This window comes from Amblyomma mixtum, chromosome 8, assembly GCF_055824585.1.
Source record: "Amblyomma mixtum isolate Tamu chromosome 8, ASM5582458v1, whole genome shotgun sequence".
In the NCBI taxonomy this organism is placed as follows: Eukaryota; Metazoa; Arthropoda; class Arachnida; order Ixodida; family Ixodidae; genus Amblyomma; species Amblyomma mixtum.
This window is the reverse complement of record NC_143019.1, coordinates 15895130-15907606: the sequence shown is the minus strand read 5'-3', so window position 1 is coordinate 15907606 and position 12477 is coordinate 15895130. Positions and strand designations below refer to the sequence as shown.

The following is a 12477-nucleotide window of genomic DNA, read 5'->3' as shown; positions in this document are numbered from 1 at the left end:
CCCGTGCACCATTATAATCAAACTGTCACTCTTATCCCCCTCATCACAGTTACTTGTATAAGAGTTCCTGAGCTGTGGTTCTGTGGTGGCATGCAGGCTGCCTGATGGTGGTGCCCACCATCCTGTTCCTGCTGACGAGTGTGCTCAAGGAGGTGGCCGTGCAGCCCTCTCAGCCGGCTGGTGGTGGTGGCAGCAGCCTGGTGGTCACCATGGCACCGGTGAATGCTGCCCTGCAGGCGCTCAAGGCGCTGGCCCTGCTGCCCCTGCACCAGAACACCGAGCACAGCAAGCAGTGGGTGGCCCTGCTGCGCAGCACCCTCTCACGGCTCATCGACTTCACCAAGACCAGTGAGCCACTTTGCTTCCCGCTAAGAATCACTGCACACGTAACTGCAGTGGACACATCTCATCAGTGGTGAAGCACCAAAGGTGCCAAGGTCTTAGTTCATGCATGGAAGTATCATACGGCACCAGCTTCTCTGCAGAAGCCTTGCAATGCAATGTCATCATATCATCATCATCAGCCTGACTACTCCCACTGCAGGGCAAAGGCCTCTCCCATGTCTCTCCAATTAACCCTGTCCTTCGCCAGCTGTGGCCACCGTGCATCCCCGCAAACTTCTTTAATCTCATCCGCTCACCTAACTCTATGCTGCCACCTGCCACGCTTGCCTTCTCATGGAATCCACTCCGTTACCCTTAAGGACCAGCGGTTATCTTGCCTTCGCATTACATGCCCTGTCCAAGCCCATTTCTTCCTCTTGATTTCGACTAGGATGTCATTAACATGCGTTTGTTCCCTCACCCACTCCGCCCTCTTCCGATCTCAATATTACACCTATCATTTTTCTTTCCATGGCTCGCTGCGTTGTTCTTAACTTAAGCTGAACCCTCTTTGTTAGCCTCCACGTTTCTTCCTCATAGGTGAGTACCGGTAAGATACAGCTCTTGTGTACTTTTCTCTTTGAGGGATATTGGTAAACTGCCATTCATGATCTGAGAATGCAATATAGGCTTATAATTTCCATGGTCTGCAGCCACTGCAAGACACAAGTTCACATTATGGTTCATTCCATGTGTGTTAGTGCAGTCTAATAGTTGAGTCAAGGATAAACAAAACGCAGTTCTGCGATCAAAGTGTGCAAACTCGCTGTGAAGAATGAATATGGAGGGCTTTTTGTCATACCGTGGCTGATGCTCAAACATTCGCATTACACACTCCTAACCGTCCTGTGATTTTTTTTCTTTTTCCAGGCTGAAAGCCTTGAATCTATGCGAACTGCTTGGAGTTTAACTATGCTTAGACTCTGAACGTTTATCTTCTTTCTTATTAACATTGTGAAAAAAAAACGCATGGCTGCTTAGAAATGCATAAATGAGGAAAGGTCAGCATGGTTTTTCTAGTGTCTTCTATAGCAAATTTCGTTTCAAAATATGAAAAGTGTTGTGTTCCGTCAGCCTGCCTCTTGTGTGAACATGAAATACATATTTCTCACATGCTTCTCTGTTTCACGCATGCTCTCTTAAGGGATTGAGCTCAGGCTCAAAATGGGTAAGCATAATTTCTTTACACCGCTGGCATATGTACTACTGAATGAAAATACCCCTTCTTTGGAATATTTATTTTTTTGAGCCGAAGGTTGGAGTCCTGATATCGGGTTGTGGAGTTGATTAAAAGGGCCAGCCACCAGAAGCTTGTCAGGATTGTTGTTTGCAGAAAACACTGAATCCTAGTTACAACATTGTCTCGTGGATGCTGCATCTATCTGTGAGCTCGGCCTGTGCAAACTGCTTTTCCTTTTCTCGGCGTGGTGTTGAAAACATTTGGACAAAAATACCGTATTTACCCGAATGTAACGCGACCCCAATTGTAACGCGAGGGTCGACTTTGCGAGGGCGAAACCGGGGAAAAAAAAGAACACGATTGTAACGCGAGAGTCGACTTTGCGAATGCGCAAGATCAAAAAACGCGAAAACACGAATTTAACACGAGGAACCGAAATTATAGAACACCAATGTAACGCAGGAAACTATAGGAAAAGTCGAGAGGTCACGTGGTACTATCACGTGGCCCAAACGGACCACTACGTCACCGGCGATGTTTTGAAGCCAGTCGTAAAAAGTAAAAATGCACTAAAAAGGAGAAAGTCGGTCCTCCCGTGACCACGCCACATGATAGCGCATAGAGCTTGATAGCGTGCGGGAGAGGAACTGACTGGGAGAGCGAAAAAACGGGAGAGGAATCGGCTTCGCGAGCCACAGCCGGTCTCGCTCCCCCTAGAGACCGGCCGTGCACGTGCGCTTGGCTTGTGAAGGCTGGCCGCTTGGCGTCGCGCTGCCTCATTTTTTTCCTCCATGTTTCAAGGTGACTCGTTGCTGGCGCGCTCTCGTTGGTGTCGTCTGCTCTGCCTTTTTCGCGTTTGCACCACATTCACGACTCGTCCTGGCGTGGTTCGCGTATTGGTTGACCGCTGAATTTGGAGCGCGCGACTTTGAAGGAGCAGGTCAATCGACGCGCACGTAAATGCGGCACATTAAGCGAGCCTAATAATGAGTGTTTGGTGCCTTTCTTAACATTTTTATACCTAGTATTCGAATGTAACGCGGGGGGTGACTTTTCATGTCTGTTTATGGTAAAAAAACTTGCGTTACATTCGGGTAAATACGGTAACCTCTGCAGTGTTCATCTGTGCGGTGTGTGACACATAGTCATCATGCTGTGACATGTACATAAATGTTGCTTGCAGGTGAGGAAACTGGCAAACTGGATGACATCTCCATGCTGCTGGCCATCGCCATGTTTGTGCTGAATGCTCCCAAGGAAGTTGTCCAGGTGGCCAACCTCCAGTATCCATGCATCAACCTCTTCAAGCACGGACTGCTCAAGGAGGACATGGTAGTTTTCTTTGCCACATTACGTTGCTGTTGTAGAAGAGAACTAGTTGCACTGTGTGAGATACTAAACTTGTGGTGATTTAGATCTCTGCATAAAGAAGGCAAAAATAACAATAGTATTACAGAGCGGTACACAGATACTATGGTTATAGGTGCATGCCTCATCAGCTGTGTTGGACTGCACTAAATAAACCATACAAGGCTATTATCTCAACAGGTGAGCCGTTCCTCCAAGATAGTGCATCAACAAATTTAGAATTCATCTGAAATCAATGCAACAAGTTTGGCACGTGTGGTGATCAGAGCAGGTCTCGGAGACCAATGGGAGAACGATGTGCACGTGCAAAGAGCAAGAGAGCGTCTTAAAACATTCATCAGTTTGTACATTGTGTGTACAAACTGTGTGTACAAACATTGTGTGTACAAACCACTTACACAAATTGTGTGTAATGTGTGACCACTTAGAAATCACGTTTAGATCACGTTGAGAGCAGGGAAGGAGGCCACGTGCCTGGTGTTCTCTTTTAGCCATTACATTTTTACATATTTCACCTCTTACATGCTTGCCGTGGGTTACACACTATGTTTTGCTGTCCTCCCCAGGTCCAGTTGTGGTGTGTGCAGACCCTGAGGTCCATCTTTCAGCACCAGGATCGATCTGTTTCGACGCCCTACATCCACAGCTTGGGACCCAGGGTGGTGGAGACACTCCTCCGCTCTGCGGATGACCTCGGCACGACCACGGGCAACGACGTGCGCCTCAACGTGGCACTGGAGTGTCTTCAGACTCTGGAGACGCTCTTGGCGGCTGCACCAGCTGATGGAAGTGAGGACCATTGTTTTGTTTTAGTCGGCAGTAAAGAGAAGGAAAGAAATGCAAGTTTGGGTGTGTGTGGGATGGGTTTCGGTTTTGCATTTTTTTTTTACTTTTTGCTAACAGAAACATTGCTGAGCTGTGTTGAAGCTCTTGATGATCTAGAGGCTTTAAGGAGTATAGACACCTAACTTTTGCGTGCATGTCTTCTTCGTTGTAATGATGCGCAAGATATTACCATACATGGACCACCATGTGGCATTTTGCTCAATTTATAATCAAATTTCTTCTCTCATCTGTTTCAGTTTCAGCAGCCAAGCAATGGCCAAGATAGCAAACATCCATATAGGTCACGTGAAGCATGAGAAAACTGTGATACAATTGCTGCTTCGTCACTTTAATTCACTACAACTCCAAAGTCAGCCTGCCTCAAGAGCCGGAACACAAGTGAAGAAGCAGCGATTACATTGCAGTTTTTCTCGTGCTTCTTGTGACGTATACAGACCTGTGCCGTCATAGCCATTGCTCGGCTGCTGAAACTGAAAGAGGTGAGAGAAGAAATACAGTTATAAAATGTAGTGGTCACAGACGAATACCACTTGGTGATTCATGTATATTAGTGTACGACGGATGATTACAAAGAAAAAAAGACATGCAACCAAAATTTGTGGTCTCTGCGCCTTTAAAGGGACACTGAAAGCAAATTAGATTGCAGTTTTCATGAGCTAGAAAATGTAAAAAAATAAAACACAAGTATCGCCACCATCAGCTGTTTTCGCTAGTGAGTTATGCATCAAGGCGGCTTTTGAGCTCAAATCCCTGAGCCTATGTTACACTGCTGTTCAGTTCAGAGCACTGATAACAGTGTCATTTCCGTTCTTGATGTAACAAGTTTGAGTGTAGTAATTTGAATGTAGTTTGAATGTAGGAGAATCAAACAAGGTGGGCAACCTAGGTCACGTGACCTTGTGGGGTCATCACAACCTGCCCAGCGGATTGCGAGAAGACTGACCACACTGGCAGGCGGCAGTTAAATTAATGGTTTGTCGCTAGAGGTTGCTCGGGAAGCGCAACAATTGGGTCACACAAATCTGACCAGTGGCAACACCTGCCATCCCAGGGCAGGGGTGCATCCCTTAACCGCTGCACCATTGCACAAGGATTGGTATGAGGACTCCCAGGGACACATGAATATAAAGTTGAGAGTGACCAATTTCGCATATATGGACATTAACTCACTAACGCTATTGCTTCATACCCGTTAGGGGGAGCTTAAGTGTCTCCTCCATTTTTTTTTTTTTGCCAAGTAATTGTCTCACATCTTGTGGAGACCCAACCACATCAGGGAAGGGAGGAAGGTGGGAGAAGAGTTCTTTCACTCCCGTCTTTCTTCCTTCCCTTACAGCTAGTGCCCACCCAGATGTGAGATTAATTACTGTGCCATTTCCTTTCCTCGAAAACATTTCCTAGCTGTATGCATGTATTCTAGACAGAAAAGGCTGCAGTAGGGCGTTTCTGTGCTGGGTTTAGGGGGATTTTTTTTGCTGAAGGTACTGTGGGAAAAGGATGTAGTAGCCAGTACATGAGAGAAGGTCACCCAAGATTAGGAAACTACCCTGGCTTTGCAGAAAATGTCATTATGGTGGCCTCTTTTGCTCTGTGGCAGAGGCCCACATGATGCTGCTGTACGTGCCCGTGCTGGTGAACCTGCTGCTGGATCCCACCACCCACCAGGCGGCCTCGACTGCCAGGAGAAAGCTGCACCAGGCAGCTCTGGGGCGGCTCACCCGAGTGGGACCTCAGTACCCACAGGTATTCTACACTGCCATGTTTCTCACACATGGTACTAGTCTGCATGCAGCTTACCAGTCTGTCTTGTGTTGTAGCCACCTGTCATCTGACACTTTACGTTTACGAGGTCGTGCAGCAAATTAGTATGTATGCTTAATTTTGTGGGCAACTGAAAACAGTGGTGCAGTGCTTGGCTCTTGAAAAGCTAATTGTTTGTTTTATGGGGCTCAACATCCCAGAGTAACTCAGGCTTACGAGGGATGCCGTAGTGGAGGGCTCCGGATAGTTTCGACTACCTGGGGCTCTTTAACGTGCAATGACATCGCACAGCACACGGGCCTCTAGCATTTTGCTCCCATCAGAATTTTCGCGCTGTAGCCGGGATCGAACCCGCATCACTCGGGTCAGCAGTCAAGCACACTAACCACTGAGCCACCGTAGCATTAAAAAGCTAATAGTATATATCGCTAGCTGCATCCTGCTTAATTGCACTAGTGGTGGGTGTTGCCTGCAGGTTCCAGCAGATATATATACGTAGCATGATGGTTGAAGTGGCTTGTGCGGTGGGAAAACTCAACTGTTCCTTGCAGGAGTTCCGAGCAGTCATCGGGCGGTTGCCTCAGCTGAAGTCCAAGATTGAAAATGCTGTGCGGACGGGCAGTCGAGGCCCAGAAGGTGAACGGCCAGAGACCCCCAAGACAATCTCAACCAACCAGACCGCTCCTAGCATCAAGCTGAAGACGGACTTCAGCAACTTCACTGGCTGAGGCACATCAGCATCCAGCATTGTAGGTGTGCTAGCAGGTCAGCTGGATAAATATAGGATAGGGTTTGCATGTGGCATATGCAAAGCGGAATGGAAAACGTAGTTTTACGCTGGTACCCGTATGGTTTATAGTTTTGGGACTAGTGTGGGGCACGTCGCCTGTTGTGCCCCTAGTGGTCGCACTGCGAAGCACTGCAGGGAGAGGACTAGGAGACAGGAAGTACGCCTCGACAGAGCACCTAGGAGAAATGATCGCAGCACCCCTAGCGGACGCTTCGCGAACCACTTAGTAAATAGAGATGGAGGGGGCTTCACTCAACTTCTCACAGCGCTTTGTGCGATCAAGCTCAAGCATGCAGTTTGCATGTGGCGCGACATATACTATGCAGTTTGTTTCTCCGTAACTTTCGCTTCCTTATGATGTAAAGCGCGCCCGGCACGAGTACTCGGTGTTTTGAGACTATATGGTGCATTTACCGGCCACAGCATTGTGGTGAGGCTTTCAAAGAAATTCCCGCAGCTATCACTGTAGAGTGAACTGCTTATCGTGAAGGGTGTGTTCGCAATATTTTTTGAACTGATTTCCATCCAAGACAGCCCAAGTGCTTTAGCCAAGGCATTATTTTTCAGGTGCTGCAGTCTCTTGCTGCAGGCGGAGGATAACCATCTCGTGCTACGAGCGAGACGGCAGTGCCAACACTCAAGAGCCATTTCTTTTCATGGCTAGCCTCGCACGGCAGTGGCGCTGCGGGCGACATCTCCGCTGGTGCCCAAGCAAGACTTGCAAGAGCACATTATTGTAACGTCCGAGTGAAAAACGCGTCTAGTTTTTGCAAGGCGACCACAAATGTCTGGTTCATTTTCTTGCATATATCCTTCACTGTCGTTATTTACCTAGAACAATGGCTATACATGTTGTCTGCTGGTCAGACACATTTTGTGAAATTTCTACACTTTTGTGAAGAAATTTTTCTAATCCTCCTCTTGAGCCTTTTTATTGTCCAATTTTCAAGTTTTAAAGGGGTGAAAATGTTTTTTTCTTCAGCACTGCCTCCTTCCCTTGTATATGTGATGTGTGTACGATATGTTACAACTCGTTACCACTACGATAATTGATTTCACATAGCAATTGCATGATGCAGCTTAGTTGCAAGTAGGACTTAGGTAGGTACTTACTGTGGACATTCACTTCTAAATGGCATATCCTAAACTTCTTCCAATTTACCTGAACCCTAGATAGTGTTCTCAACCTTTAAAGGGGCTCCGAAACACCTTTTATCAAAGTCACAAAGTCCGTCAAGTGTAAAGGAGTGTCTGTTGTGAAATCGCTTAGTGCACGATTTTTTTTTTCAATGGCATTACCAAAGGTAGTAAATTGCGTGCAGCCCCTCTGATGCCTTTCCCCATCCCGTCGTCGCTCCTGTTGTACTGAAAGCTCTGCCAATGCTGCAGAATGCTTGCGCTACTACTGTGGGCAAGCCAATTGTTGCCACTTTGACATCCCACCATGTTCGCTTGACCAGCTTTCTCTGCTCCAGTCAACGCCTGTCATTTGTGACATGGAGGGGATTTCGTTCTGTCGTGGCATGACAGAGGTATGAACGGGGCAGGAATTTAAAATGATTGCGGAAGATGGAAAATGAATTTCAGAGCGAGAATTTGAAGGGAATTTGAGGAAAAATCGGAGTTGATCTAAGTTGACATATTACGCCGTCACAATTGCAAAAAGGCTGCTTTCACTGATAACTAAGCCCACAAATTATAACAAGATAAAATACAGGTGTTGCAAACAACGGCTTTTACAAGTACAATGCGGTGATGTCATATAGGACTCTTTACTGACACAGCAGAAAAGCAATTACAGTAGAGCCTCAGTGATACGAATTCGCTTGCGAATTCGATGCTTGAACACCGAGCACTGCATACTGCCGATGTGGCTGTTGTATGCTATGCACCACGAGCAGTGAGCTTCTGCACGCGGCCATAAATAACTCCCGACAGCCGAAAACAGTTGTGCGTGAATGCATTTCCGATGGGTCTGCATACAGATTTTGTTCGTTCTGGATGATACATTTTTTTTTAGATACTCCGCGAGATTCGTATCAAGATTCTCATCATCATCAGCCTGACTACGCTCACTGTAGGGCAAAGGCTTCTCCCATGCCTCTGCAATTAACCCTGTCCTTTGCCAGCTGCAGCCACCGTATCCCCGCAAACTTCTTAATCTCATCCGCCCGCCTAACTTTCTACCGCCCCTTGCTACGCCTGCCTTCTCTAGATTCTGCTATGCCCGAACACTAAAGAAACCTTTGCATTGCTGCTGCTAGTGCACTTTTGTTGCACAAGAAAGACAACACCACCACACTTGTCACCGAAGTTACAAAAGAAAGTTCAGTAGTGAAAGCAACTTTTAAAAAATGTCTCAAAAGGCATGCTATTAGATTTTACTCGCACCACAACTCCATCTAACTGTTCCAACCAATTGTATGGGCTGTCATTCTGAAGGGAACAGCAATGTAGCACCTGTGCCACAGAATCTCTATGAATAGGAATTTTACTTGTGAAATCAGCACGTGGTGGCAACACCTGTATTTCGTTCTTGGTCCTTTTTGTTTATGAAAGCTATTTTCGGTTAGAGTGGTCTCTAGTGCTCCTATCGATACAGGCCAACTTCTCTATGTCCCATTAAAAAGTGTTTGGGGGCCCCTTTGATTATCAAAAGAATGCAAGCTGCAAGTGTTGGCAGACAAGAGGTATCTTTATTGCCGTGAAAGTGTTGTCTGGATTTATTGCTGCATATGCGTAGGCTGTTACGTAGAAGCACCTGGTGCTCGCAAAGTGACATAGCGCATCTCTGTTACTGCTGTGGGTAACTGTTACAAAAGGTGTGTAGAAAACAATAAATAGTGTGTCACGAAGCTGTACAAAATGGGTTGTCCTGTCCTTGATGCGTCGCATCAGAGTGCCATGGATGAAGTGGAGGGCTCCGATGCGGCTTCCGCTTTCTCCCTCAGACGACTCTGCAGCAGGCTGATCCTGTTCTCAATCTGGGACATGCTCCAGTCCTATCCCCAACAAAGAACAACAGACTTTGAAATTGTTTTCCAACTGCCATAGAGTAATTGAGGTACTAATCACAAACTGACAGCGGACAAGTTTTAGTGCGCACAATACTCTCAATAAGCAAGGTAAGGAAGCACATGCCGGTTATTGCATGAGAAAACTTCAGAATGAATGTTGCTGAACCCAATGGGCACTGAAACTCTCTTGGATGTCCCATGGACGTCGTAAACGTTCACATGACGTCCAAGGGAGTTTCAATGCTAGGGAAGTTATCTGCGCTAAATAGGTTATGCATTCCTGGCATGTGGACTTACATCGTATTGCTTTGCAGCATCTGCAGACGGACTATCTTGTGGAGCAGATGCTGAATGAGCCTGAAATCAATTATGAAGGCAGCACAATGGAATAAGAGGAAAGTGCAGAGAAGATTACGACAAATATGCCAAATAGAGCTGCTCTCAAGCAGGGTCATCCCTTTGATCTATTGCATTCCCACAAATAAAGGTCCTTTAGTATATTAGTACTTTGCTTGTGTTGCTTTTCAAAGGTTTTCAGACAATCTGGGCCAACACCCACTAGCTTAGCTTGCCAAGTTCTTGAATATCCAAGCATCTCATCGTTATTAGCCGCAACTAGTATCCAACTTCAATGAATAAGAACCAGCAAGAATAAAAACGATTCTAAATCTCATCGACAAATTTACTCCATGCCTTACAAGGCAACCAACAATAAAACTCTTCAGAATTTACTCGCAAATAAAGGAAGTTGCAAATGCAGGGCTTACACTGGTACTGAAATAGTCGGGTGATATGCCTTCGAGGTACAAGATTCGGTCTTCAAGCTGCTTGATCCGAGTATAGACGTCATGGGGCACAGCACATCCTGCCAGAAGGAAAGAAATAATAAATATAACAACGTCTTTACGGGAGACATAATCGTTACCCAACGTAATTTGAATGTGTACCAGATTTCAGCTTTAAGTGTGACTCCATGTTGCGCAGCCTCTCTTCGATCCCTTCTGGCAAGCTAGCCGACGACTCCTGCTTAACAGGGCCCTGCAGGTGACTGCTTGTTGGCCTCATAAGCTTTGTCATTGGCCCCCATTGGTTCACAACCCTAGAAACTTGGATAGCAAGTAGAAATGACTATTACTGCCAGTCAGCAGAGCTACACTACATTTTCACTGAAAGCGTACAGCAGCACTGCCAACAAATCAGGAGAGCTAGCATATTCATGCGCCTTTTTCTGTGCCTAACAAATCTGCCTCAATAAATCAGAAGCAAACATGCATGCTGCAAAGCATTCAGAGACATACTAAAGCACTGCATTGAATTGAAACTTGAGTGCTGAGTTGCTGTGCTACTGAACACTCGTGTTGCAAGCCAGCATTTGAGTTGCAAGAGATACGCACTGCATTCCAGTCCATACACAACTAGTTGCAATCTCAAACTGCTTAGCTCATTTCGCAATGTCATGCGGCTTCAGTTGAAAATCACATTCTCAAGCTTAAGAAAAGAATCCAACCTTTGACATGGCTGTTTCCTCCCGACCTTGGTACAAAGACGGCATCAACTCGCGCACAACTTTGTTCTGGAAAGTGAAGAGCACTGTGCGTCAAAAACAGTGTTACACTCTGTAACTGAAGCCTTGACCCTTTGAACAATGGCACTCCACTGCACCTGCATCTTCGTCAATCTCGCTTCCCTTCGAGCAGCAGAACTCCTGAATGTTCCACTCGTCAACTTCCTTTCGCTTTCTGGTCATGAACGCTTCGATCCTGTCGTTGATCTGAGCAAACAGAATTCAGGCACGCGTCACTACACTCTATGCTGTATCTGCTCAACTTTCGCCACTTACCACTTTCCGGTCAACCCGAATCTGAACAATTTTTGGGTCAATTTTAGGGGTGACCTGTTCAGCGCGTGATGGAAGTGTTTCCTGAAAGGGAGAAAGATGGTTTGGTTTTATGGGGTTTAACGTCCCAAAGCGACTCAGGCTATGAGAGACGCCGTAGTGAAGGGCTCCGGAAATTTCGACCACCTGAGTTCATTAACGCGCACTGACATCGCACAGTACACGGGCCTCTAGAATTTCGCCTTCATAGAAACTCAACCGCCGCGGCCGGGATCGAACCCGCGCCTTTCGGGTCAGCAGCCGAGCGCCGTAACCACCGCGGCGGGCGTAGGCCAATAATTACATGTCTAGGTAACTACAACAAAGATCTGTATTCATATAAAGAAAAAATGTTTGTTAGACGATATCACAGCGTTACGAGGCTCTTGAGATACCACCGACTTAACGCCACGGAACGCAAAATGCAGGTCACGGTCGCGCTCAAGGAGTGTCTCTCTCTCTCGAAAAAAAAAAAAAAAGCTAACATGTTTTACGCCCTATTCGTGATTGCTATTCGGCGACCTGACGGTTCACCAACAGTAAATGCCAGCTAGCGTCGTCGGCGGCGCTGGTTTCATCTCAGTTTAGCTTGTGTTTCGTTGTTATGAAAGTCGACAAGAATCGACGAGCGCCTACTACAAACCTTGTAGTCCTGAAGATGGCGAATGAGCTCCTCGACTGCTGAGACCACGGAGGTAGTGCATTCCACTGATGGTTCCGCGTAAGATGCGTCGTACTCGAAGCGAAATGACTGCAAAACTCCAGCTTCCCGAAGCTAGAAGTAGACGATAAACACATCGCTACACCGCATTTTTGTTACACCAGTGAAACTATCACATAAAACAGTGAGAGCTTAACACTTACAGATGAAAGTACTTTCGAGCACTGTTTCAGGCAGGCTTCCATCATGACCCACTCGTTACGACAGCTCGCACAGCGCCCAGAATCGCGCAGCATCAAACACCACAAATTTCACGTGCGCAGGTGCGCAGCTTGTAAACATTTTCATTGAATTTGGATTGGATCGACCGGGACTGGCGTTTGTTGGCTGTTGTTTTCTTTTCGGGCTCTGTCAGCTCTGTAAATGACAAGAGTAGAAAAATTATAAAGACTGCAATATTTTTCAGAAATACTTGCTAAATTTTAATTATTTAATTTTAATTATTTGCCTATTTTAGGCATTTTAAGAACAAAATTTTATCTCCAGTAGCATACGCAATAGCGGCCGTAAATGAACTGACCTTTTTCGCAACTC

At 46.3% G+C, this 12477-nt stretch overlaps 2 protein-coding genes across 8 annotated transcripts in view; one reads left to right on the top strand and one right to left on the bottom strand.

Annotated features, from left to right (window-relative positions):
• The window catches only part of LOC149331467 (HEAT repeat-containing protein 5B), a 56648-nt gene extending 47453 nt beyond the window's left edge, over positions 1 to 9195 (top strand). For 2 of the 5 annotated variants that reach the window (XM_089556624.1, XM_089556620.1), the window contains 7 exons: positions 97 to 348; positions 1529 to 1552; positions 2748 to 2896; positions 3499 to 3721; positions 5376 to 5521; positions 6091 to 6288; positions 6897 to 9195. In XM_089556624.1, the coding sequence (XP_089412750.1) occupies positions 97 to 348; positions 1529 to 1552; positions 2748 to 2896; positions 3499 to 3721; positions 5376 to 5521; positions 6091 to 6267 (971 nt within the window). In that variant the 3' untranslated portion in view covers positions 6268 to 6288; positions 6897 to 9195. Of the gene's footprint in view, positions 1 to 96; positions 349 to 1528; positions 1553 to 2747; positions 2897 to 3498; positions 3722 to 5375; positions 5522 to 6090; positions 6305 to 6896 lie in introns of all 5 variants that reach the window. The other 3 variants (XM_089556622.1, XM_089556621.1, XM_089556623.1) reach the window with 3 other exon arrangements.
• Positions 9006 to 12245, bottom strand: LOC149331466 (MAP3K12-binding inhibitory protein 1-like). Of its 3 annotated transcripts, XM_089556625.1 has the most exons (9): positions 12087 to 12245; positions 11866 to 11997; positions 11187 to 11267; positions 11009 to 11117; positions 10854 to 10919; positions 10294 to 10452; positions 10114 to 10211; positions 9644 to 9703; positions 9006 to 9331 (listed from the first exon to the last, which is right to left on the bottom strand). In XM_089556625.1, the coding sequence occupies exons 1-9, from the start codon at positions 12177 to 12179 to the stop codon at positions 9224 to 9226; spliced, it is 906 nt and encodes a 301-aa protein (XP_089412751.1). In that variant the 5' UTR covers positions 12180 to 12245; the 3' UTR covers positions 9006 to 9223. The 3 variants fall into 3 exon arrangements, with proteins under 3 accessions (XP_089412751.1, XP_089412753.1, XP_089412754.1); XM_089556627.1 differs by lacking the exon at positions 9644 to 9703; XM_089556628.1 differs by lacking the exon at positions 10294 to 10452.
• Between the last annotated feature and the right edge of the window lie 232 nt (positions 12246 to 12477).